Source organism: Mandrillus leucophaeus, unplaced genomic scaffold (genome assembly GCF_000951045.1).
Source record: "Mandrillus leucophaeus isolate KB7577 unplaced genomic scaffold, Mleu.le_1.0 Scaffold365, whole genome shotgun sequence".
Classification (NCBI taxonomy): domain Eukaryota; kingdom Metazoa; phylum Chordata; class Mammalia; order Primates; family Cercopithecidae; genus Mandrillus; species Mandrillus leucophaeus.
In genome coordinates, this window is record NW_012103865.1 from 53,198 (window position 1) to 80,430 (window position 27,233).

Consider the following 27,233-nt stretch of genomic DNA (forward strand, 5'->3'; position numbering starts at 1 on the left):
AACACAGTGACTACAAATGTAAGTGGTGAAAACAATCATGGCCCACTGCACTCTAGGAGTCCTCGGAACCAGCTCACTTCTTCAAGCAAGGAGTGGGTGTCTTAGCCTCGGCCTTCAGGGCAGACATGCATCTTCTATAGGTCTTGGAGGCTGCGGTGCTGCCTACATACTTGAGGTTGTCAAAAGCAGGAAACATGCCTCTTCTGCATATGTTGAGGCATCTGGAAGGTCTGAGGCTGCAGCCCCAGGAACATCTTTCTTCTGAAGTCTCTTCTATTCCTGTCACCTTGGAAGTTTCTGCAACAAAATATCAAACCTCTCTACCTGTTTAAAATACAGGTCTTTGCAAATTTGTGGTCCTTATTGATAAATACAATTATGGTAACAATAAGACTGCATTTCTTCTGCCTACTTTAAGCCACATGTATCTTTTATTTTGTTTCCATTTGCCATTGCTGCTGTCCTGATAGACAGGAGCATGCATTCACCACTGCCCGTTCACCTCGATTTCCTCAGGAAATCTAATTTCTAGACTCTGAGTGTTTTCATTGTTGTCCTACTCTTCTGATTTGAAATAATTTTCCTGAGTCCTTTAACTCAAGAAGTGTTTTATTTATAATGTTGATTCTGTTCCTTTTAATTTTTCGTATTATACATTGTTATATAGTACTTGTTATAAATAGAAGTACAGTGATTATATTGCAATAGAATCTTCCACCTGTCTGTGGGTGATGCTGCAGTTTGTATCTGTGAAATCGAATGCACTGGTCAGAGATCATGTGATTACGGATCATGGATTTCTGAGAGTCCTCGGCGACAGACCACTTCTCCAAGTCTGGGATCAGTGTCCCAGATGCAACCCTGAGAGAGGTGCCCTGAATCTTTCATAGGTAGGAGGGGCATCATAGCCTTCCTAAAGTCACTGATCAGAAATCGTCGTGGTACAGACACCAAATTTCTTTCCCCAGACAATCATGGTCTCTGGTAGGGAGTTGCTCTGGACCCATTTTTTTATTGTGTCATCATGAAAACACTCCTTGCTCAGGTACCCTGTGTCTCCTGGGACTGAGTAAGTCCAGGGCACAGATGGGAATTCCTTGCCTTCATAGACTTTCTCTCTAACTGCTGCCACCTTCCTCCACATGACTCCTGAGACACCTGGTCCTAACAGTGGACAAGCTCTGACACTGAGGCTGAACAGTTTAGTCCACAGTTGTAAACGGTGCTTCAAGAACATGAAACAAAAGCGAGCAGGGCTTCCAATTTATACTGAGAACGAACATGCAAGAGGAGCAAAGGGAAGATGTTACTAAGGAACAAATAGGAAGGAATAGGGATTCTGCTCGGATGAAATCATTCTGTTGTGTTAAGTTAAGCAGGAGAAACATTTCATTGCAATTACTTGAAGTCAAAGGCTAGCACCTCGCCAGCCAACCAGCATAACTCTTTGTTCTGTGATCTCAGCAGCTTCAGAGGACTCAGAAATCCTTTCTCTGCACAACTGTCCCTTTGTTCATTCCAAGACCCCAGATCACACACTCTGATCCTATCATGAAAATAAGGAGGTGTGCTATAGTTGTTGTGGCCTCATTTTTTGGGTGTTGAGTAGGAAGCATTGAAGAACTTTGAAAGCTTTGCTCTTGAGTCTAGGGATGTGCTGGACTCAGCTTGAATAACTCAGAAGAGCCAAATAGGCGTACTCTTCCCAGCTCCCCAGCAGTGAAGCCATGTTGGCCGCTTGAAATCTGCCATGGTGGCCGCTTGAAATCTGCCATGGTGGGGATGCTGGTACCACAGAAATTAGCAAACGCTACCAGCCATGCCCCCACAGTTTAGCAGCACATCACTGGAGTATTTTCTGATGTCCCTGTTATGCCATGTCTTGTGGGGCCAAAAGGGCTCAGAATTCACCTCCCCTCTACTCTTGTTCTTGGATGCCATCATCTACTGGGGCCTCAACTGTTCCTATTTCTATTCAGCCTCCAAATTCTCTTACTCAAGCATGCCAATCTGGAACATGACAACTATTTTGAATGTAACTAAAGGTACCACTGAACCAGTTCATTATTTACAAGTTATCATTCCTCACATGGAATATTCAGATTCTGGAATCACTGGGAACAGAAATAGGCAACCAGCATCTCTGGGTTGTGAACCACGTACAGCCCCACTATTCTTCTGTGGCAAGGACAGACTCTGTAACAAGGACTATTTTGCTTTGGAAACTAAGCAGCTCCACCCCAGTCAGGAATGACTCTGTTTTTACTTTAGGCTAAGAGGTCAGAAGGATCACACCCTAAGTATTCTCCTCTCCAAGACTGAGTATGGCCACTCTCCATCTCAGTCCCTGGACGTTGTCCAGAGTTCCCTGAGTATCTCTGCTCTGGGGGCAGAATCACCAAGGCTCATCCTCGCCAGCTCCCCACAGACTCCAGCAGGATTTTTCTGCCAGGTGCAGGGCACAGGAATGGCTCTGTCTGTCTCTTAGTTAGAGGGAGGCCATGGAATGATGTTTATATAAGAGAGACTGGAATTCTGGGTCTCCTTTATAGTATTCGACAAAACTTTCTTTCTTTTTTTATTTTGCCATCTCACCAATGAGGAGAGCAATCCCTTGGTAGCTATATTGTTTTTGGCACTTAGGAAGGTTTTTGTGGTTAAGTCACATTAAGAAATTGTGCCTTTTTTTCCTGTTCAGATATAAGCCAAGGCAGTGAAAGAAACAGCAATAATTTTGAAAGCAGTCACTTGTACATCCTATGATAAAGGTGTTAAGTTTCATTGCCCACAGCTAACTTTCAGTCTAGTGGAAATGAAAAGGCACAGTTAGCGGGCGTGGGAGCATGCCATGAGAGAGGTCGATGCCGATTGAGAAGTCTGTCTGAATCCCCAGTACTGTGGGATTGAAGGGGAGGCAGACTGTGCTCAACAAGGAGGGAGAGTGAGTTCATCCATGGGAACCTGAGGAGGAGCAAATCCCAGGGCCATCTAATTCAGGGTGCAGCAGCAAATCCTTGGAAAGGAAAATGGTCTAGTTCAGCTGTCACAGGAGACAGGAGAAAGCAAAGTCATCTAATCCACAGTCCCCTGGCTGATTTGCTTCCTTATCATAGTATTTTGCACCAGCGTGTCCTCATCTCCCGCTGCTCCTGTGCTTCCTTCAGAATCACCTCTTCCCTCTTTGGTGCTCACATCAGTGGATGTGCACAAGTTGATCATTTCCTGTAGCAGCCCCTCTGCTGGTTTTACTTATGTCCATCCTTATTTTGTACATTAAGTACGGCTACTTCACCATTGCTTATTGCCTTGTAAGAGGTCTCGTTTTATATATTTCAATTTTACTTTTTATTAATCGACATTTGACTTCATCATTTGCTCATCTGGGGTAGCATTGTCATTTTTGGAAGACATTTTTGTTTATCTTTAGTGATTCAGATTAAATAATCTCTTTATATTTCAACGTCTGTGTTTTCTTCTTATTTTAAACCAAATATTACTTCCCTTCATTCCTCTCATTCTGTTCCTCTTTCTTTAGATGGTAGTTTTAAGGGATAAAAAGTTAAAAGTATAACTGGAGCTATGTGATAAGAGTTATTCAGAATGAGAGTGGGATATTAAGACTGGTAACTGGAAGCAATAGTCGGGGTTAGAACTAGTGTTGGGATGAGGGTTTAGGGAAGCTGCTCATAAAACCTGCAGGATGACACCTCTGGAATATTCTGGCAGCTCACTCTGTAGACACTTCCCAGCATTCCTTGGGCCATTGCAGAAGAAACAATGATGAAACTTCACTTATTGGCCACAAGATGGCACTGTGGTCCACTGGGATCTAAAGGGCTCTGGGGAGTCTGGGAGAGCAGCCTTAGGAGGGAAAGGGTTAAGAAAAATTAGGGTTTGGATCCAATATTATGAAGATGTTGTAGCAGTTTTCAGTTATTGCCAGGTTGCCTACAGCTATGCAAGAGGCGGGAAGTCCCTATAATCTTTAATGAGATCTGCAGTTGAAGAATGTTGGCTGGGCTCCCTTGGTGTAGAGGCAGGTGCAGAGGAGCAACTGCCTCAGAGGAACAGGGGAAAGCTAGAGATAGGCTGTGCCCTGAGCTCAGTGCATCTCTGCTGCATCTCATCTTCCCTGCAGGTCTCGCCAGGCAACAGCTTTAACCTGCCTGAGCGATCTGGGATTCTACAAGTTTATAAGTAGTACAACTTGGTTGAGATTCCATTGGAAACCAAGTACATGTTCTCTGGAGTACAAAAAATATTGATAACAAGTTCTAAAACACCTAAGTAAACAAACTACTGAAGGAAAATGTTAGTAGATGTACCAAACCATGCATTAGACCTGAAGCTAATTGACTAGTAGAATTATCGAAAAGAGACTATAACTTTAAATAAGACTCTACTAAGCATTTCTGGGCATAGAGCAGTGTTTGAGTCCTCTCAGGGTAGACTAAGGAAGGAATTCAGTTATTTTCTTGACCTTGGCTTGGATTAAAATCCATGAGCTCCTCATTTCATTTTCTTGTAAAATATTGCAGAATACTATTGAGCAAACATTTCATTTTTCTCCAGCCTGTTTAGCACTTACAGGTAAAGCAGACAACTAGAGGCAAGGTTTCTTTAGTTGGCATCTATTAACTGTAGGACTGGGAGGTCCATAGCTGGGCTCTACAGGGAGTGCAAATCCGATGTGTCTGTGCTGTGCCCAACTCCCCTCTGTGAAGCTGACAAAGGGGGAGGGCTGGGTTACCCAGGACCCCACTTACAAAGAGGGGAGCAAACTGTTTGCTTGGCAAAAAAAAAAAAAAAAATCAATTCATCAATTGACTAATTTGTTGAAATTCAAAATGAAAGGCTTAATTGTTAAGACTGATGAATGCCAAATTTCCCAAGTTAGGAAATGTATAGCAGCTCGTGGTTCTCGGAATGATTTCAACAGCATATGAAGATATTTTTAGAAAGTTTTTGTTTGTCTACAGCTTTCCTTGATATTGATCCTCAGTTGTTTCTCAGCCCACTTGTCAGTTGAGCTTAATGTGATGCCAAATTTCAATGTTGCCTATTTCAGTCACTGAGCACTTCTCACAATCTCCAATCTTACACAGATATGTATGCTTCTGTCTTTTCTCATTTTTGTGTGATTCATTTTTAAATTGGGCTGTGCAGAATACAAGCATACATTTGTAAATGATTCTCTTATGCAATTTAGCTGTTTACTTTTTAGTAATACTTTTTATTAAGGTATAATTAATAGAGAGTAAAACACAAATATTAATACAAGGACATCCTGGTACATTTTGACAAACGCATATGACAGTGTAACAGTAACTGAAATGATTATAAAAAAATTTCCATCACTCAGGAAAGTGTCCTCATGCTCCTTTCCAATCAATTTCTATCCCAGAGATACAAACTTTTGTTATTTTTATCACCATTGACTAGCTTTGTTTATTGCTGAGCTTCATATAAATGGAATCACATAATATTTTTATTGATTTATTTTCCCCCAAAATTAGAGTTTCTGAACTGCATTCATATTGTAGTATCAGTAGGTCATTCTCTCTTATGACTAATATTCCATGGCATAAATATACCACAGCTTGTTGATCCACGCTCCTGCTGACGGAGATCCATGTTACTCCTGTCTTCAACTATTAGGAATAAAGTTGTTGTGAACATTCTCATAGAATTCTGTCTTGTGGACATATGTGTTCTTTTTTTTCTTTGAGGTATAGCCTTAAGAGTAGAAATACTGACTCACAGTTCAGATGTGTGTGCTATGCTTGCGTGTCCCCAAGAAAGCTCATGTTGAAATTTGTCAATGTAATGGTATTGGGAGGTGGAACAGTTATGACTAGATCATGAGGGATCTGCCCTCAGAAAGAGATCAATGCCCTTATTGCCTTATTGCGGGAGTGAATTAGTTGTCCTGGGAATGGTCTTCTGATAAAAGGGATGAATTCCATCATTTTCTCTGTCTTGGGTGCTTGCTTATCCTTCCTTCTGCCTTGGATAACAGCAGGAGGAAAGAAATCGAAATAAAACATGGTGCTGAGAGTGAGGCTATTGCTATAACAAGTACCTGAAAATGTAGAAGCAGCTTTGGCTAATGGGAACTGGGTAATGGATAGAGGTTGGAATAATTCAGAGAAGCAGACTAGCAAAAGGCTAGATTGCTGATACCGAGCATTAAGGGCAATTCTGGTGAAGGCTCAGGGGGAAATGAGGGACGAGGTATTGGAAATTGACGTAAATGCCATCCTTGTTGTAAGTAGCAAAAACCTTCGCAAAATTATGTCCTGTTCTAGGACTTTATGGAATATAAAAATTATGAGCCTTTAGCTAGAATATCTGCTGAAGGAAATATCTAAGCAGCTAAGCATTCAGGCTACTGTGTGACTACTCTCAGGCACCAGGAAATTTAACCCAGCAAGAAGGGAGCCAAGGGAATAGATTTTGCAAAGCAGCACAGATGGTGACACTACCTAACCTCTGCTATCCTGTCCCCCATAAGCCAAACTCACTCTGGAGTTAGAGAAAAGGGGAGACAGTTAACATGATACACTGGGGTCAGCTTCTGAAGGCAGGGTGGATCTGGAGGGATTAATAAACTGTCCAGAGCCCTACATATAGGATGGCATTGAGGGTGCTGAGTCCCAAGCTGGCTACATCTGTGCTGTGAGCTGATAAGGTCCTAGAATAATTTCTGGGGAATCTGTAGTCTTGATAATTTACAGACAACCCAGGTCTGCTTTGGATCTGATCAGACGGACCTAATATTGGGGACTCTGCACCACTGGCCACTCAGGAAAGAGGCTGGGAATGTTGCCTGGGACAGGAAAATATAATAAGAAACATTGGTGTGAATCTAGCATCAGAAAGATGTTGCGAGGACAGCCAGGAAGAGCTGGAACCTGAGGTTTACTCACAGGCTCCTCACCCTCCCCTGATGGGTAGGTGTGTGTGCTCCAGCATGGAGCACCACAGCACTAGGTGGGAGGAGGGTGAGAGGGCGATGGGGCAGTGTAGGCAGAGGAGCAACTGTATCATCGCAGGAGCTTCTGCCTTCACCCATCCCTCCACCTCTGCAGGACAGGTAGAGAGTACAGGGTCCATGGAGCACTAGACCTAAGGAAGCTGCGTGGGGAGGACACAGGACAGTGACATCACAGGATGCCCCTCCCATCAGGAAAATCAAGGTGCAGAACTCACTCAGCTCTTCCCCAGGAGGACCAAGCCCTGCGTCAGGTGCAGTGCTGCCTGCCCCACTGTGCCATGGGCCCCGGGCTCCTCTGCTGGGCGCTGCTTTGTCTCCTGGGAGCAGGTGAGTCCTGTGCACAGGACAGCAGCCCCATTCTCAGCTTTCCCACCCCTGTGTCCTCCACTTTACCTTGGGGAGGGCCTCCAGACTGTCTCCTGAGCTCATCCTCCCTCTGCTTTTCCCACAGGCCCAGTGGACGCTGGAGTCACCCAAAGTCCCACACACCTGATCAAAACGAGAGGACAGCAAGTAACTCTGAGATGCTCTCCTATCTCTGGGCACACCAGTGTGTACTGGTACCAACAGGCCCTGGGTCAGGGCCTCCAGTTCATCCTTTGGTATGATGAGGAAGAACAGAGAGACAGAGGAACCTTCCCTCACAGATTCTCAGGTCGCCAGTTCCCTAACTATAGCTCTGAGCTGAATGTGAATGCCTCGGAGATGGGGGACTCAGCCCTGTATCTCTGTGCCAGCAGCTTGGCACAGCCTGGTAGAGTCACTGACATTCTGTACGTAAACTTCCTGCCTTAGCTTTGACTTGAGAGCTGCAGGCCCCACCCAGGTTTCACTCATTAAAGGGAAGCTTTTAGTTGTTTGGAAGGCATGTCTTGTGTCCTACTGAGCGCAGAGCTCTCCCAACCAACAGAGTCCGAGGTTCCTGTGCCCTGAGTGCGCCTGCTTCTCTGCTGCATCTTCTTGCAGCTTGTTATTTACTGGGTAACTTCAGTGGAGGAGTGACTGCTGAGCCCCAGATGTGTGCCAGATTTTTGTATATGCTACATAGCTTAAAGGTTTTCCACAATCTTGCACATCAAACATTCTTATTCTTTCTTTGCAGATGGGAGGCTCAGGGACATTGAGTCATTTTCGCCAGTGTCTCTGGGCTTATAAGCATCAGAAGTGGGAAACAAACTAGTCCATACATTTTCCACCTACCCCCCTGTTCCATCATCACCTTCTCTGTCCTGGTCAGTAAGTCAGAGCCCTCACACTGCCTTCTAGTGACCAACAGGTTGCAGTAGAGGCTCAGATGTCTTCTGGGGTCATTACTAAGCCTTCTTCGTTAGCAACTTTGAGGAATGTTGCATTTCACACTATTTTTTTAATCATTTATATGCATTCCTTCTGTACTTTCCCAGTCTGTAGTTTATATTTTCATTTTTATGGTGTTTTTTGATGCACAAAAGTTTAATTTAATGCAACAAAAACTAAAAACAATTTTTTTTGTGTGTAGACAAAAACTCCTTTCTCATATAAATGTCTAAACATATTTTTCTTAATTTGTTCTAGTGAAATTTAAGTTTGGCTTTTCACCATTAAGAATAAATGTACCTGAAATATATCTCATGTAAGAAATAACATAGAGACCTAGGAATGGGAGGGAAGGACATATGTTCAGTGAAGAAGCAACAGCTTGTCAAAAAGATCCCAAAATGGACACCATGAGCCGACAGTGGAGAGGCAGGTGGAGGACAAATGATTACAAACGTTGTCAGGCTGTTGTCTGCTGGAAGAAAGACAGCCAGGAGCAGAGTCCACATGGGTGAAGGTTTATGGCTGTACTGTAGGTTGAAGGTTGCAGCAGGTCAAGGGAGGAATAGCAGGCAGAGGGCAGAGTTACTGGCTGGCAGGGGCAGTGGCATCACCAGTGACTCTACTGACATCCAGGTATTATGTCCCCAACACACAAACTTTAAAAACTCCCCACAATCTGCCCCTTTTTCCCTGGCCCTACCATGGCTACCAGACTCCTCAGTGGTGTGGCCTTTTGTTTCCTGGGGGCAAGTGAGTCCCCTAAAGCCTTTTCCTTGGCTCACCACATCCTAGTCTAAGCCTTGACCTCAGGTTTACATTATTGGGGTACTTCCTTGGGCACGCAACTTCCTTCTATCATACACTTCACAGTTGCTGGAACAACCTGATCCCAAGATACCAGACAACAAAGGCAGGACACGAAGTGACATGGAGATGCCTGAGACTGCTGTCTATGAATACATGTGCAGGTGTTAATAGGAGCCGAAGCTGGTGCACAGCTGATTCGTGCCAGCACGCACTATAGAGAAATCCCTTAATGTCTGTGACTTTCTCTCAAAGCCAAATATGTGGCTTTGATGTTGGACAGCCTCTCCCAGACCTCTGTGCCCTCCTGCACCAGCCTTCACCCCACAGCCACCTTCCTCTACACACAGAAGATATAGGTGGACTTGTCTCTATGAGACCGTGATCTGGGCAGTGGAAGACATTGTCCCATAGGCGTCTCCCCAACACTTCCCAGGCTGGAGCCCTCAGAGCTCTCAGCAGCTCTGTGCATATGAAACACTGCCCTGTGCTGAGCTTCTCTCTCAGACCATTCTTAGCTGGATGAAGGAACGCACATCACCATGATGTAAGTAGGTGCAGCTTCTCTTCCAGGCCCCTCCTGCAGCTCTGCCCTCAGAAGTCCTCTTCCTCAGTTGCTCTCAAAAAGGAAAGTTCATTTGAAATTGTATATTTGCAGACAGCATTGACAACACAGGTCTATGTGCGTCCAATCCCACCTTCCATTGGTAACCAGTATTAATACTCTGGTGTGCTTCTTTTCATCTCTCTTTTCTGTGTTCATGCATACCTTTCTACCCAAGTACACCTACAGAAAATGGTTTCACCTGTACACTTTACCAGTCACATGCATACTCTTTTCTGTTAATATACCTTGGTCTCTATTATTCCAGATTGGTCAATATAGATCTAACTTGCTCCTATTTGCTGCTTCATATTGCACAATGAGGGTAGACAGGTACATTCATGCTCTATGGTCTGATTCCTAAATTCTGCCAGATCTTCTCTAAAGTGACTGAATGGCCTCTTTAGGCTTCCAGGTTCTCCTTGCCCCAACAACCAGTTGATGATTCCAGCTTTTCCATCACTCTTAGTCCTAGCAGGTTTGAGAGCTCTATCAGTTTCTCCTGCATGAGGATACAGGGAGGGATAAAAGGATAGACATTTATCCAAACCTACGAGAGACTACACAGTATCTCAGTTAATCCTCATAAAGCATGGAGAGGAATGTTAGTCTTGTTTTAGAGATGAGTCTAGATGAGGCTGGAGTCCAGGAAGGTTAATGAATGCCTTGCCCATGGTCTCAGAGTTAATAAATGGTGGAGCCACATGAAGGGCAAATGGCTTGCTTCCAAGTGGAATTCACAGAGGGGTCACTGGAATTTGAGGGAGGGGAAGTCTAGAACCATCTGGGGTTGTCTTCAGATCAGTCGCCAGGGGGCAGGAGAGTCCGCGTACCCTGCAGCACTGCAGGTACAAGCATCATGGTGTGGGCAGTGGGGAGGTAACAGAGTGGGTAAGCAGTTAGTGGCCTGGAACCAGAAGATCTGAGCTTTGAGAAAATTATTCCCATCACAAGATGTAGCAGAGACACTGATGTGGATACACTGGGCCAGGGAGCTCTGTGAGGAGCTGTTGTTAACATGAGGGAGGGGGAGAAGCAACTACGTGGTAACTTCCTATACGTGAAATGTAGAGGAATACAATGTTAAGTAGAATCCCATCTGATTTTCGTCAGTTTTGCTTTGTAAGTAGTTGGAAGGTGGGATTATTTATTTTTGAGGTTAAGGAAACATCTATAAGGCTCCTTTACCTTATGAAGGCTGGTGGGGAAGGGAAAAACGGCCCGGCCAATGGAGTCACCGTTTGTTTAATAAATACCTCAGAGTTCAAAGAGAGACTCTCATGGGGCAGAAATTGGTCAATGTTCCTACATTCTAAAATTAGGAGGGTCTTGTTTTCTTTGAACCAGCAGAGAAGGAAGCACATTGAGTGGGGAGTGACAGTTGGGAGCACGGCAGAGTGGCCACAGAATGTCGAAGACAAAGGACATGTAGTATCAGATTCTAAGCTGTGAAGTTATGATGCTACTCTCCTTCTCCTAATGGTTTTTTTTAGGTCTCAGCACAGATGCACACTGAGGGAATAATTTCTTTGAAAATTAACGACACAGAGCTCTGTTAAGTATTAACAAGTCCACTTTACAAAGCACACCTGGAAATGGAAACAAGATTATTTCTTGGTTTTTTGTTTTTTTTGTTTTTTTTTTTTTTGAGACAGAGTCTGGCTCTGTTGCCCAGGCTGGAGTGCAGTGGTCAGATCTCAGCTCACTGCAAGCTCCGCCTCCCGGGTTCACGCCATTCTCCTGCCTCAGCCTCCCAAGTAGCTGGGACTACAGGCGCCCACCACCACGCCCGGCTAATTTTTTTTGTATTTTAGTAGAGACGGGGTTTCACCGTGTTAGCCAGGATGGTCTCGATCTCCTGACCTCGTGATCTGCCCGTCTCGGCCTCCCAAAGTGCTGGGATTACAGGCTTGAGCCACCGCGCCCAGCCGAAACAAGATTATTTCTAAGGTGTTTTCTACTCTAAGAGTCTCTAACTTGTTCTCAAGGTGAGAGGTGAGGAAGGCGGGCTGTTGATCCACACGCGATGAGTACCGTGACGCTCTACCACAAAGTATATAGTTCTGAGTGTGAATCAGAGTCCTAAGAAGAATAATCCCCTTTATATTGTTTTGCCCTCTGCCATCCCAAACCACCCCACCCGTAATTAAGCAGCCATGGAAATGAGGGGAGCCAGAAGGAATCAAACCCTGCTGCTTGGTTCAGTAGACAGAGAGACCTGTGGGAAGGGTGTGGCTGGGTCGAGAAGAAGATGATGAGCTCAGAAAACAGACAAGGAGAAACATCAGGGGAAAGCTTGTGAAACCCTGGAGGGATCACAAGGTATGTTATTAGAGCTCCTTTTTATTTATTAGTAAATATTATTTATTACTAAATTAATGGCAGGAATCCTGCACAAAGGGATATTCCCTACGAAACATGACATCGCAAATAAAAACAGAGCATTCTTCCTCACCCTAAAGCCCGCCCTCACGCATCAGGCCACCTTTGTGCCCACAGATCATGGGCAGCACTGGGTGGTCACCATCATCCACACACAGAGGGCAGTCAGCAGCGTGAGGTGGTTCTGCCTGCTGCGGTCTCACCCCAGGCATGGAAAGCAAGAGCCCTGGGTGTGGCTGAAGGTGCTCAGCTGGGTTTCTCAGGAGTCCCATCTGTCAGTGAATGGACAAGAAACAGAGCAAAACGACGCCTCCAATGTTGATGAAACTGCCCCTGGGATTTGGAAACTTCACAACAGAGAAAACCAATATAGACAAAGGATTTTAAACAGGATTAAGGTCAATTAGGCAAATTGGAAAAGGATACTTGAAGGTGTATTTGGGACACAGGAATCAAAAACACCAGGAAGACGTGGGGAGCTTCCTTAAGACTCTAGACTACAGCACTATGTAGATAACTAACACCAGAATGTTAATTATATCATTGAAGAAATAAAATGAACATTGAATTTCAAACTGTTTACAAAAGGTCATGAAAATCTTGGAGACGTGTTTCAATTCACACAAATGTGTTCTTCTCATTCTCAGCTGTTTACTGGTGCATTGATTTTGGATTTGACCAACTGGGGAAGAGGCGTGGCCTCCCCTGACAGGAAGGCTCTGGGGCCCAGGCAGGGAGAATGACGTCTCAGAATGACTGCCTTGAGAGCCCTGTTCCCCTTTTATCAACACACAGACCCAGAAGACCCCTCCGTCCTGCAGCACCTGCCATGAGCATCGGCCTCCTGTGCTGTGCGGCCTTTTCTCTCCTGTGGGCAGGTGGGTCCTGGGCAGGGACCCTTGTGTGGATTTCAAGGCCCAGCCCCTTCCCATTGGGGCTGCAGCATCAGCTTTGTCCTTCTCTGCAGGTCCAGTGAATGCTGGTGTCACTCAGACCCCAAAATTCCAAGTCCTGAAGACAGGACAGAGCATGACACTGCAGTGTGCCCAGGATATGAGCCATAACTCCAGTTACTGGTATGGACAAGACCCAGGCATGGGGCTGAGGCTGATTCGTTACTCAGCTGCTGCTGGTGTCACTGACAAAGGAGAAGTCCCCAGTGGCTACAATGTCTCCAGATTAAACACAGAGGATTTCCGGCTTAGGCTGGAGTCAGCTGCTCCCTCCCAGACATCTGTGTACTTCTGTGCCAGCAGTTACTCCCCAACGCTGCAAGGCCGTCTCCTCTCTGCACATAAAAGTAGGGCGGCTCTGCCCTCCTCCCCCACCCAAAACTCAGGGATGCCCTGGGCGGAATTTTCTGCACCAGGAACCTTGGAACCCCAAGTGGCCCGGACAGCATGAGCTCGCTCTATGTCAGGTGTCTCTGCAGGCAGTCTCAGCCAGGCCTGGACTGGTCCTCAGATGTCTCCTTTGTTGCTCTCTCTGATCTTTCCTCAGAGCTATGATTTTGGGTTGGGACTGGGGCTTCCCCAGCTCCTACTTTTGTACTCATCATCCTCAGTCCGAGGCCCCCAGGATGAAACAGGATTTGTATTTCACATCCATCTAGACTCCAGTCTCTCCCTGGTGAGCGTGTTGCTTCCTCTCTCTAGGGTTTCTCCCAGCCCCCACCCTCACGTGGTCTCACCTGTAGCCCACCTTTCCCATCTGGGCAGTCATCCTCCATGGCCCTGCTGGATTTTTCCTCCCCTCACCTCCCCACCCCTCTCTACTGCAGCCATGAGGGGAGCCCCTCTTCTGTGCCTCCTTCCTTCCAATCACAGAGTCTTCAGCGGCCATTTCCTCTGCCCTGGGCTGGAGCCTTCCTTCCTCTAGTGGCCAGCTCCTACCTGTGCTTCAGATCTCAGCATGATCAGCCCTCCTGCGGGAAGCACTCCCTCCCCTCCCAGCTGAGATCAACTTTCCTCTCCTAAGCTCTCATAGAATCAGATGTCTGTTACTAACCTTTAGCACCGTTGGGCTTTCTCAGATACTTGTCTGATTATTTTTGTGCTCCACCCATTTTTTAAAATTTCTTTTGATTTCTTTTCTTTCTTTCTTTTCCTTTTTTCTTTTTCTTTTTTTTTTTGAGACAGAGTCTCGCTCTTTTGCCAGGCTAGAGTGCAGTGGTGTGCTCAGCTCACTGCAACCTCCGACTCTCTGGTTCAAGCAATTCTGCCTCAGCCTCCCGAGTAGCTGGGATTACAGGCACGCACCACCAGAATTAGCTAATTCTTGTTTGTATTTTTAGTAGAGACGGGGTTTCACCATGTTGGCCAGGATGGTGTTAATCTCTGGGTCTCATGATCTGCCCATCTCGGGCTCCCACAGTGCTGGGATATAGGCATGAGCTACCACGCCCGGCCTCTCCACCCAATTTTTAAGCCCATGAGAGCTAAAACGGTGCTTGCTGCATTTAGCAACATCGGTGCCTGGCATGTGGGGAGACCCATTTCACAGAGAATGGATGAGTGAATGACAGGGTGAGTGAGTGATGAGTGGGTGGACGAACCAATAGCAGGAACACGCTACATCTACTGTAACCTGGCAGAGATCTAGCATTTAGTACAAGAAAACTCACCCGTTTGATTGCTAGCCCAGGTTGGTCTTGGAAATTGATGGGGAATCACCATCATGGTGGCCACATCTGGGTCAAGGCTTCCTCCTGTGGTTGCAGCACAAGACCCCACAACAAATCGAGACGGATCAGAGATCCACTTCTAGAATCCCATCCTTAAAGGTTGTTCCTCAAAACCACTTCTTGTAAGAAAATCTCCATTAGGTTTGCATCAATAAAACAGGGCCACTACAAATTGGACAGTTTAATGTATTTATGATCAGAATTAGACTTCATATGTGGCAGGAGCTGAGGAAGAGAAGGTCTGAAGGAGAGAAGTCAGAAGGTGAGGGAGCCAGTCAGCAGCCAGGGCTCCTGGAGCTCTGGGCAGGACAGGCTGGAGTGTCAGGGACATGGGAGGATCAGAACATGCCAGGCCATGAAGTGGGACCTTGAGCCGGGAGCACAGGAAAAGTCCAGGGAAATCTGTTTTTGGGAAAACTGTTCCCTCTGTGTGGGGCCCACCCCTGCAGGTTTACTGCCAAACACTGGGGGCAGCCTGGCTGCTCTTGGTCAGCATTTGGGAAGATGAACTGGACACAGGGTGCAGAAGAATAGGACTTCCTAGGTCTGTTGGATGCCTCTGTATCCTCTGGTCACTGACTCTCACTCTATGACCACTATGACCTGCCAAGTATAATAGTGCCTGTTTTACATCTATCTAAAAATTTTTACCAAATGTATCTTTGACCATCTCTAACCCAGAATAAGAGAAATGGCATTCCTGTCTTGCCTTTGCAAAGTTGATTTAACACAATCCAGCACAGGAGGGATTCTCCCAGATTAAGGCATCAAATCACACAACTGTCTCAACCTTCCACAGTCCCCGGACTCCTCTCCGGGGGACACCTGTGCTGCCCAGGTGAATGTGGACACAATTTGTATGTAGATGTTCCAGACACTGGCTACTAACTTTTTTTTTTAATACTGTCTCCCTCCACCTAGAGGCAGGGTTCTGCCTCCTTCTTTTATCTCTTTCCTGAGCTTCCCTCCTGATGGAATTGCATGGACATCAGACCCCTGGTCAGAGTGCAGTGATCTGTGGAGACAGTGGGAGGGAATCTCATGTCTTGTTGCCTTCCTGGACCCAGTTCTTTTATAACCGAAGCAAGTGCTCTGGTCTCCCTTTGAGCTCTGCAGTATGAGAAATGTGCTTCATGAATTTGTAGCTGATCAGCTCAATGATTTGATGGCAAACCCGAAGTGAAATCCTCAGATCTGCAGAAATTGCCCTGCATTTCTGTGAAGATGGCGAGAATACTGTGTGGTAGAGATGCCTTCTCTCCATGTAGAGACCTGGCCCCCAAGCAGGACAGAGCAGAGAGGGCCAAAGAGCCCAAAACATGTCTCAGATGGTTGAAAGACAATTTCCCGGGACAATCCTGCTGACAACATTTGGTCCCTTGTATTACAGTCCTGACCACCCTTCCTCCCAGATCAGCTGAGTCCCTAGGACATCACACATCCCAGCATCTTCCAACAAGGAAAAATCTTCGCATGCCAGCCTCCTTCCAGCACCACATTGACTAAGTCTGGAAGCTTAGCCTTTCCAGAAAAAAGCTCTGTCTCCTCCCGGCCCAGTCTAGCCCAGTAGGCTTAATTCATGATTTATGTCACCTTTTAATTTACTCAGAGAAGAACATATGATTTCAGAGTAAAGAATATTCATTTTTCTTTGTATAAGTTGGACCTAAATGGTAAACTGAGTACTTTTCTTCCATCAGTGTCTTAAATTGGACAATGGTAAAAGAAATCTTTGATGCCAGAACTTTAGATCCTAGTGTTTTTCATGTGGAAGTTCCCAGTGTCCTGGGCGCAGAATAGATGAGCGTTAGTAAGTCACACTATGCGTGAGATGGTTTTCTATGGGTTTATAGACTAGTGTTCTCCTATTGAGCAAGCATAAGAGCATTCACTTCTTCAAGCTCATTTGTCAGTTTGTATGGGAATTTCCAATTCGAAATAAGTTATGCTTTTAAATTTGAAGTCAGGCCAGGTACAGTGGCTCGTGCCTATAATCCCAGCACTTTGGGAGGCTGAGGCAGGCTGATCACAAAGTCAGTAGTTCGAGACCAGCCTGGCCAATATGGTGAAACCCTGTCTCTACTAAAAATACAAAAAGATTAGCCAGGTGTGGTGGTGGGCACCTGTAGTCCCAGCTACTTGGGAGGCTGAGCCAGGAGAATCACTTGAACCTCAGAGGTGGAGGTGGCAGTGAGCCAAGATGATGCCACTGCACTGCAATCTGGGCAACACAGCAAGACTCTGACTAAAAAAAAAATAGTGTCAAGTCTACAAATATAATATAATTCTGATATCTATGTTATTTTTATAAGTTTTGGGTTTCAGAAAAAAAAGGAAAGAAGAAGGCATATCCATAGGTTTGGCCATTTTTATAATAAATATATATGTGTATATATGTGTGTGTGTGTATATGTATGCACACACAAATTCATACAAATGCACACACACAGAGATGCATATATATGTGTATATATATACACACTCATACATATATGTACATATAAATATATGTAATTTCCCCTTGGAAGAAAATGTCATGATGACTACCTGGCTTAATGGGATTTATTTATAAAAAGAGTTTTTCTAAAAAGAATTAGAAAATTTGAATTCTATTCGGAATCTTTCATTGGGACTGTCCAGAGAGCATTTTTGACTCTACCAACTTATGTTGTGGGTGTATTTGGCAGCCTGGAGTGCAGCAGACAGTTCTTGGCCCCACACATTTGTGAGTTAGACTGGAGATGCCTGTAACCATGACAGACTCTTTGTGTTGTTCACTCTCAGTCCAGGCCTCTCTGGAATGTCACAGACCACCATTAAACAAATATATTCCCAACGTGAAGAATATTAGGAGATGGCCATGAGGAAAAGTCAACACCAACAAACAATTTTTGAAGTGCAAACCCGAAGACTCGAAATTTTGGCATTATGAGATATGAAAGTTTGAAGAGCTACATTTAAATGAACACGAGGGGAAACTGAAACAAGGAAAAAGAGAATGTCTGAAACCATCAAGTAACTTTCATAAAAATTGTCAAATAATATGTCTAGAAATGCCTCATACAATCACTGAAAACAAAATGGAAAGTCAAACAGTTGATCAGCTCCTCCTAAAGAGATTTTTAGTGATGTCAAAGATGGATCTGCAGGAGTGATCTAGAATGCAGCACAGAAAATTAAAAGTGAAATACAAAAGACGTTAAGAACAGGGAAGAAAAAAATGGATATTTCCCATACCTTATAGTATGCATATTTTTCATAATTTCCCATTTTTTCTTGCATATGATTGCAGTTCCAAACAGATAAAATAGGTAGAAAGTTATGGGGTGATACTTATGAGATGTTAGCTGACAATTCTTTAGAGGTGTTTAAGGAACCAAATTCAGAGTTTCCAGAATCAAAAAGAATCTCAAGTAAGACAAATAGTCAAGTCACAGGGAAATTGTAGAACCTGAGGGACAAAGAGAAGATTTTGAAAGCAGTCAGAAAGAAAAGAGAAATACTTCCCATAGGAATAGATGGAAAACGAAAGTAAGATAGTGGTTAAAAATAACCATTAGCTCAATTGTCATTCTCCTTCTTTTAAGATGACATTGATTAAAAACAACTTTTATAAGTGGAATATGAAAAAAGACCTCTGTGATTTCCACCCAAGTATCTTTTCTGAATGACAGTTAACAAAGGTGGGAAATGATCCCAGAAGAAAGGCACGAGGGCAGTTTGTGAGGGAACCCATGTGATGGGGCAGCCCTGTTGGGCACGTGTGACTGGGGGAATGGAGGAGGCTAGGGCATGAAAGGGGATGGCAGAGGGGACCCTGACTTGGAGGAAGGACAATGAGTTCACGCCTTTGTGCCCTATGTTAGGGGCACTGTTGGTGCATCCTACAGGACATGCCCAGCAGACAGAAGAGCGGCTGTGGGATGAGAAGATGAACTCAGAGATGCAGCGTGAGGCCTCCAGGTCCAGACAGCTCTGGAGTCCAAAGCGATGAGCCATGCATTGATGTTAAAAAGGAGGTTATAAATATTTAAAGCGTCACCCAAGTGCGTTCTAATATAAATGCTGTGACCCTGAGGTCCTGGGGATTGAGAGAGGAAGTGATGTCACTGTGGGAACTGCCCTGTGGGGACAAGGACGTCCGTCATCCTCTGCTCCTGCTCACAGTGACACTGATCTGGTAACGCCCCCGTCCTGGCCTGACCCTGCCATGGGCACCAGGCTCCTCTGCTGGGTGGTCCTGGGTTTCCTAGGGACAGGTGAGTCCTCAGAACACCAAGTAGTTTCATTTTTTCTCTGTGTGTAGGCGTGTGTGTGTGTGTGTGTGAGTGTGTGTGTGTGTGTGTGTGTGATGACAACAAATGTTTTCCTTATTCTGTTGCCAAATTCTACTTCCACAGATCACACAGGTGCTGGAGTCTCCCAGTCCCCGAGGTACAAAGTCACGAAGAGGGGACAGGATGTAGCTCTCAGGTGTGATCCAATTTCGGGTCATGTAGCCCTTTATTGGTACCGACGGACTCTGGGACAGGGGCCAGAGTTTCTGACTTACTTCCAGAATGATGCTCAACCAGACAAATCAGGGCTGCCCAGTGATCGCTTCTCTGCAGAGAGGCCTGAGGGATCCGTCTCCACTCTGAAGATCCAGCGAACAGAACAGGGGGACGCAGCCGTGTATCTCTGTGCCAGCAGCTTAGCCACAGCGTGGCACGGTCGCCTCCTTCCTGTTCACAAACCTCGTCCTTCTCTCTCCTTGCAGCTACTAGAGACCCTTAGCAGAGGCCTCTCTTTCATCCTCATTTTTCATGGGAAAGGAGTAGATTTGGACATCGGCTGTCCATTAGGTAGAAAGAGACCACAGATTCATTCCTGAAACACAGTGACTGCAAATGTAAGTGGTGAAAACAATTACGGCCCACTGCACTCTAGGAGTCCTCGGAACCAGCTCACTTCTTCAAGCAAGGGGTGGGTGTCTTAGCCTTGGCCTTCAGGGCAGACATACATCTTCTATAGGTCTTGGAGGTTGCGGTGCTGCCCACATACTTGAGGTTGTCAAAAGCAGGAAACATGCTTTTCTCATGTGTATGTTGAGGCATCTGGAAGGTCTGAGGCTACATCCCAGGAACATCTTTCTTCTGAAGCCTCTATCCCTGTCACCTTGGAAGTTTTCTGCAACAAAATATCAAACCTCTCTTCCTGTTTAAAATACAGGTCTTTGCAAATTTTTGGTCCTTACTTGATAAATACAATCATGATAACAGTAAGACTTCATTTCTTCTACCTACTTTAAGCCATGCGTATCCTTTATTTTGTTTCAATTTGCCACTGCTGCTGTCCTGATAAACAGAAGCATGCATTCACCACCGCTGTCTGTTCACCTTGATTCCCTCAGGAAATCTAATTTCTAGACTCTCAGTGTTTTCATTGTTGTCCAACTCATCTGATTTGAAATAATTTGCCTGAGGCCCTTAACTCAAGAAGTGTTTCATTTATAATGTTGATTCTATTCCTTTTTATTTCTCATATTATATATTGTTATATAGTACTTGTTATAAATAGAAGTACAGTGATTATATTGCAATAGAATCTTCCACCTGTCTGTGGGTGATGCTGCAGTTTGTAACTGTGAAAGCGAATGCACTGGTCAGAGCTCATGGGATTACGGATCATGGTTTTCTGAGAGTCCTCAGTGACAGACCACTTCTCCAAGTCTGGAACTTAGTGTCCCAGACGCAGCCATGATAGAGGTGCCCTGAGTCTTTCATAGCTAGGAGGGGCATCATAGCCCTTCCAAATTCACTGATCTAGCCCTTCCAAATTCACTGATCAGAAATTGTCGTGGTACAGACACCAAATTTCTTTCCCCAGACAATCATGGTCTTTAGGGGGGAGATGCTCTGGACCCATTTTTTTTATTGTGCCATCCTGAAAACACTCCTTGCTCAGATGCCCTGTGTCTCCTGTGACTGAGTAAGGCCAGGGCACAGATGGGAATTCCCTGTCTTCCTAAACCTTCTCTCTAACTGCTGCCACCTTCCTCCACATGACTCCTGAGACACCTGGTCCTAACAGTGGACAAACTGAGGCTGAACAGTTTAGTCCACAGTAGTAAACGGTGCTGCAAGAACATGAAACAAAGCGAGCAGGGCTTCCAATTTATACTGAGAATGAACATGCAAGAGGAGCAAAGGGTAGATGTTACTAATGATCAGATAGGAAGGAATAGGGTTTCTGCTCGGATGAAATCATTCTGTTGTCTTAAGTTAAGCAGGAGAAGCATTTCATTGAAATTACCTGAAGTCAAAGGCTAGCAGCTTTCCAACTAACCAGCGTTAACTCTTTGCTCTGTGATCTCAACAGCTTCAGAGGAGTCAGAAATCCTTTCTTTGCACAACTGTCCCTTTGTTTATTCCAAGACCCCAGATCACACACTCTGATCTTATCATGAAAATAAGGAGGTGTGCTATAGTTGATGTTGCCTCATTTTTAGTGTGTTGAGTAGGAAGCATTGAAGAACTTTGAAAGATTTGCTCTTGAGTCTAGGGATGTGCTGGACCCAGCTTGTATGACTCAGAAGAACCAAATAGGCATACTCTTCCCAGCTCCCCAGCAGTGAAGCCATGTTGGCTGCTTGAAATCTGCCATGGTGGGGATGCTGGTACAACAGAAATTAGCAAATGCTACCAGCCATGCCCCCACCTTCACAGACACCCAGTTTAGCAGCACATCACTGGAGTATTTTCTGATGTCCCTGTCATGCCATGTCTTGTGGGGCCAAAAGGGCTCAGAATTCACCTCCCCTCTACTCTTGCTCCTAGAAGCCATTATCTAAGCGGGCCTCAATTGTTCTTATTTCTATTCAACCTCCAATATCTCTTGTTATGTAGCTCTGTGTCTCTTACAAGCATGCCAGCTCAGAACATAACAAGTACTTTGAATATCACTAAAGGTATCGCTGAACCAGTTCATTATTTACAAGTTCTCTTTCTTAGCATGGACTATTCAGATACTGGAGTCATTGGAAACAGAGATGGCCAAGCAGCAACTCTAGGTTGTGAACCACTTACAGCTCCACTATTCTTCTGTGGCAACAACAGACCCTGGAACAAGGACTATTTTGCTCTGGAAACTAAGCAGCTTCACCCCAGTCAGGAATGACTCTGCTTTTATTTCAGGCTGAGAAGTCAGAAGGATCACACCCTAAGTATTCTCCTCTCCAAGACCGAGTATGGCCACTCTCCATCTCAGTCCCTGGAAGTTGTCCAGAGTTCCCTGAGGATCTCTGCTCTAGGGGCAGAGTCACCAAGGCTCCTCCTTGCCAGCTCCCCACAGACTCCAGCAGGGCTTTCCTGCCAGGTGCAGGGCAGGGGAATGGCCCTGCCTGTATGTTAGGCAGAGAAAGGTCATATAATGATTTTTGTATAAGAGGGAATGGGATTCTGGCTCTCCTTTAAAATGTTTGACAAAATTTTCTTTGTTTTTTGTTTGTTTGTTTTATTTTGCCATCTCACCAGTTAGGAGAGGAATCCCTTGTAGTTGTATTGCTTTTGGGACTTGGGAAGGTTTTTGTGGTTAAGTCACATTAAGAAATTGGTTTTTTTTTTACTGTTCAGATATAACCCAAGGCAGTGAAAACCACAATAATTTGTGTAGCAGTCACTTGTGCATCCTATGATAAAGGTGTTAAGTTTCATTGACCACATCTAATTTTCTGTCTAGTGGAAATGAAAAGGCACAGTTAGGGGGCATATGAGCATGCGATGAGAGGTCAATGCCAATTGACAGATCTGTGCCAATCCCCAGTACTGTGGGATTGAAGGGGAGGGAGAAATGACCTCTCCTTCAGACCATGCTCAACAGGAAGGGAGAGGGAGTTCATCCATGGAAACCTGAGGAGGAGCAAATCCCAGGGGCTTCTAACTCAGGGTGCAGGAGCAAATTGTTGGAAAGGAAAATGGTCCGGTTCAGATGTCACAAGAGACAGGAGAAAGCAAAGTCCTCTAATCCACAGTCCCCTGGCTAATTTGCTTCCTTATGAATCTATTTTGCACCAGCGTGTCCTCATCTCCTGCTGCCCCTCTGCCTCTCCCAGAATCATCTCTTCCCTCTTTGCTGCTCACATCAGTGGATGTGCATTGCACAAGTTGATCATTTTCTGTAGCAGCCACTTTGCTGGTCTTACTTATGTCCATCCTTATTTTGTGCATTAGGTTCTGCTTCCTCCACCATTGCTTATTGCCTTGTAAGAGGTCTCATTTTATATATTTCAATTTTACTTTTTATTAATAGACATGTGACTTCATCTTTTGCTGATCTATACTTTTGGGGTAACATTGTCAATTTTCGAGGGCATTTTTGATTATTTTTAGTAATTCAGATTAAAAAATCTCTCTATAGTTCAACATCTGTGTTTTCTTCCTATTTTAAACCAAATATTATTTTCTTTCATTGTTCTCATTCTGTTCCTCTTTCTTTAGATGGTTTTCTTTAGATAGTTTTAAGGGAGAAAAAGTTAGGCTATAACTGGAGCTATGTGATGAGTTATTCAGAATGAGGGTGGGATATTAAGATTGGTAACTCAATGCAATAATCAGGGTTAGAACTAGTGTTGGGATGAGGGTTTAGGGGAGCTGCTCATGAAATCTGTGGGATGGCGATTCTGGAATATTCTGTCAGTTCTCTCTGCAGACACTTCCCAGCATTCCTTGGGCCATTGCAGAAGAAACAATGATGAAACTTCACTTATTGACCACAAGATGGCACTGTGGGCCACTGGGAACTAAAAGACTCTGGGGCTTCTGGGAGAGCAGCCTAGGAGGGAAAGGGTTAAGAAAAATTAGGGCCTGGATCCAATATTATGTAGATGTTGCAGTAGTTTTCAGTTATTGCTAGACTACCTACAGCTGTGCAAGAGGTGGGAAGTCCCTCTAATCTTTAATGAGATCTACAGTTGATGAATTTTGGCTGGGCAGTCTTGGTGTAAGGGGCAGGTGCAGAGGAACAACTGCCTTAGAGTAACAGGGGAAATATAGGGGTGGGCTGTGCCTTGAACCCAGTGCATCTCTGCTGCACCTTATCTTCCCTGAAGGTCTCGCCAGGCAATAAGTTTAACCTGCTTGAGTGATCTGGGATTCTACAAGTTTATAAGTCATACTGAAAACATCACCTAGGCTTAGATTCCATTGGTCACCAAGCACATGTTCTCTGGAGGACAAAAAATATTGAGAACAAGTTCTAAAACACCTAACAAACTACAGTAGGAAAATGTTAGTAGATGCACCAAACTGTGCCATTAGACCTGAAGATAATTGACTAGTAGAATCATCAAAAAGAGACTATAAATAAGTCTCTAGTAAGTATTTGTGGGCATAGAGCAGTGTTTGAGTCCTCTCAGGGTAGACTAAGGAAGGAATTCAGTTATTATCATGACTTTGGCTAGGTTTAAAATCCAGGAGCTCCTCAATTGATTTTCTTGTAAAATATTACAGAATAACATTGAACAAACTTTTATTTTTCTCCAGCCTGTATCTCTCTTTAGCACTTATAGGTAAAGTGGACACCTAGAGGCAAGGTTTCTTTAGTTGGGATCCGATAACGGCAGGACTGGTGGGTCCATAGATGGGCTTCACAGGGAGTCAAACCCCACGTACAGGGAACCCCGTGTGTCTGTGCTGTGCCCAACCCTGTCTGTGAGGCTGCCAAATGGGGAGTGCTGGGTCACCCAGGACCCCACTCACAAAGTGGGGAGCGGGCTGCTTGCTGTGAAAAAAGTCAATTCACCAATTGCCCAATTTGTTGGAAGCCAAAATGAAAGGCTCAATGGTGAGCCTGATGAATGCCCAATTCCAGAAGCTGTGAAATTTATAGCAGCTCATGAATCTCAGAATGATTTTAACAGCATATGAAGATATCTTTAGAAAGCTTTTGTTTATCTACAGCTTTCCTTGATATTGATCCTCAGTTGTTTTTCAGCCCACTCGTCAGTTGTGCTTTTTTTATGTCAAATTTCAATGTTCCCTATTTCAGTCACCAAGCACTTCTCACATTCTCCATATCTTACACAGATATGTTTGTTCCTGTTTTTTCTTATTTTTGTGTGATTCATTTTTAAACTTGCTGTACAGAATACAAGCATGTATTTGTAAATGACTCCCATCTTTTATGCAATTTAGCAGTTTAATTTTTAGTAATACATTTTATTGAGGTGTAATTAATACAGAGCAAAACACAAATATTAATAGAAGGACATCCTGGTACATTTTGACAAATGCATATGCCAGTGCAACAGTAACTGAAATGATTTTAAAAAAAAATTCCATCACTCAGGAAAGTGTCCTCATGCTCTTTTCCAATCAATTTCTATCCCAGAGATAAAAACTTTTTTTATTTTTATCATCATTGACTAGCTTTGTTTATTCTTGAACTTCATATAAATGGAATCATGTAACATTTTTATTGAGTTATTTTCCTACAAAATTAGTATGTCTGAAGTGTATTCATATTGTTGTTTCAGTAGGTCACTCTTTCTTATGATTAATATGCCATTGCATAAATGTACCACAGGTTGTTGATCCACGCTCCTGTTGATGGAGATCCATGTTACCCCTGTCTTCAACTATTAGGAATAAAGTTGTTGTGAACATTCTTGTGGAATTTTTTCTTGTGGACATACACATTTTTTTTTTTTTTGGTATAGACTTAAGAGTAGAAATACTGACTCACGGTGTAGATGTGTGTGCTATGCTTGCATGTCCCTACAAATCTCATGTTGAACTTTGTCAATGTAATGGTATAGGGAGTTGGGACTGTTATGACTAGGTCATGAGGGATCTGCCTTCAGAAAGAGATTAACGCCCTTATTGTGGGAGCGAATTAGTTATCTTGGGAATGAACTTCTGATTAAAAGGATGGAGGGCGTTCCAAGATGACCAAACAGGAACAGCTCTGTTCTGCAGCTCTCATGATGATTGACGCAGAATCGGGTGCTTTCTGCATTTCCAAGTGAAGTACCTAGTTCATCTCACTGGGGCTGGTTCGACAGTGGATGCAGCCCACGGAGGGTGATCTGAAGCAGGGCTGGGTGTCGCCTCACCTGGGAAGCACATGGGGTTAGGAGATTCCCCTTTCCTAGCCAAGGGAAGCCGTGAAAGACTACCTGGAAAAACGGGACACTCCTGCCCAAACACTGTGCTTTTCCCAAGGTCTTAGCAACTAACAGACATGGTGACTCTCTTCCGTGCCTGGTTCAGCAGGTCCCATACCCATGGAGCCTTGCTCTCTGCTAGCGACAGTCTGAGATCCATCTGTGAGGCTGTAGCCTGGCTTGGGAAAGGGTGTCCGCCGTTGCTGAGGCTTTAGTAGGTAAACAAAGCAGCCAGCAAGCACGAACTGGGCAGAACCCACTGCAGCTCAACAAGGCCTACAGACTTTAGACTCCACCTCTATGGGCAGGGCATAGCTGAGCAAAAGGCATCAGACAACTTTTGCAGACTTAAATGTCCCTGTCTGACAGCTCTGAAGAAGCAGTGGTTCTCCCAGCACGGCATTTGAGCTCTGAGAATGGACAGACTGCCTCCTCAAGTGGGTCCCTGACCCCTGTGTAGCCTCACTGGGAGACACCTCCCAGTAGGAGCCAACAGACACCTCATACAAGCAGCCGCCCCTCTGAGACGAAGCTTCCAGAGGAAGAATCAGGCAGCAATTTTTGCTGTTCTGCAATATTTGCTGTTCTGCAGCCTCCACTGGTGATACCCAGTCAAACAGTGTCTGGAGTGGAACTCCAGCAATCTCCAACAGACCTGCAGCTGAGGGACATGACTGTTAGAAGGAAAACTAACAAACAGAAAGAAATAGCATCAACATCAACAAAAAAGTCATCTACACCAAAATTCTATCTGTAGGTCACCAACATCAAAGACCAAAGGTAGATAACACCAAAAAGATGGGGAGAAACCAGAGAAGAAAAGCTGAAAATTCTAAAAGTCAGAGCACCTCTTCTACTCCAAAGGATCACAGGTCCTTGCCAGCAACAGAACAAAGTTGGATGGAGAATGACTTTCAGAAGCTGACAGAAGTGGGCTTCAGAAGGTTGATAATAACAAACTTTCTGAGCTAAAGGAAGATGTTCGAACCCATCGCAAGGAAGCTAAAAACCTTGAAAAAAGATTAGATGAATGGTTAGCTAGAATAAAAAATGTAAAGAAGACCTTAAATGACCTGATGAAGCTGAAAATCATGGCACAAGAACTTCGTGATGAATGCACAAGCATCAGTAGCTGATTCGATGAAGTGGAAGAAAGTGTATCAATAATTGAAGATCAAATTAATGAAATAGAGTGAGAAGACAAGGTTAGAGGAAAAAGAGTAAAAAGAAATGAACAAAGCCTCCAAGAAATATGGGACTATGAGAAAAGACCAAATCTACGTTTGATTGGTGTACCTGAAAGTGATGGGGAGAATGGAAC

At 44.5% G+C, this 27,233-nt stretch overlaps 1 protein-coding gene and 2 gene segments (V, D, J or C); all 3 read left to right on the plus strand.

Moving 5' to 3' along the window:
- The first annotated feature begins 7,196 nt into the window (after positions 1-7,196).
- Positions 7,197-7,792, plus strand: LOC105546655. The segment is given in 2 exon segments: positions 7,197-7,324; positions 7,449-7,792. Coding segments are annotated over 2 exon segments (393 nt in total).
- A 5,063-nt stretch (positions 7,793-12,855) lies between these two features.
- LOC105546656 lies at positions 12,856-13,490 on the plus strand. The segment is given in 2 exon segments: positions 12,856-12,964; positions 13,054-13,490. Coding segments are annotated over 2 exon segments (486 nt in total).
- A 5,439-nt stretch (positions 13,491-18,929) lies between these two features.
- LOC105546657 lies at positions 18,930-21,927 on the plus strand. Its single transcript, XM_011989931.1, has 3 exons — positions 18,930-19,028; positions 19,170-19,613; positions 21,719-21,927. The coding sequence occupies exons 1-3, from the start codon at positions 18,980-18,982 to the stop codon at positions 21,925-21,927; spliced, it is 702 nt and encodes a 233-aa protein (XP_011845321.1). The 5' UTR covers positions 18,930-18,979.
- The last annotated feature ends 5,306 nt before the right edge of the window (positions 21,928-27,233 follow it).

Excerpts from the sequence above, each read along its gene's own strand:
- LOC105546657 (XM_011989931.1), top strand. The coding sequence starts at position 18,980 with ATGGGCACCAGGCTCCTCTGCTGGGTGGTCCTGGGTTTCCTAGGGACA. Across the intron at positions 19,029-19,169 it reads CCTGGGTTTCCTAGGGACAG|ATCACACAGGTGCTGGAGTC; the intron begins GTGAGTCCTCAG and ends CTACTTCCACAG. Across the intron at positions 19,614-21,718 it reads GGACATCGGCTGTCCATTAG|GTATCGCTGAACCAGTTCAT; the intron begins GTAGAAAGAGAC and ends ATATCACTAAAG.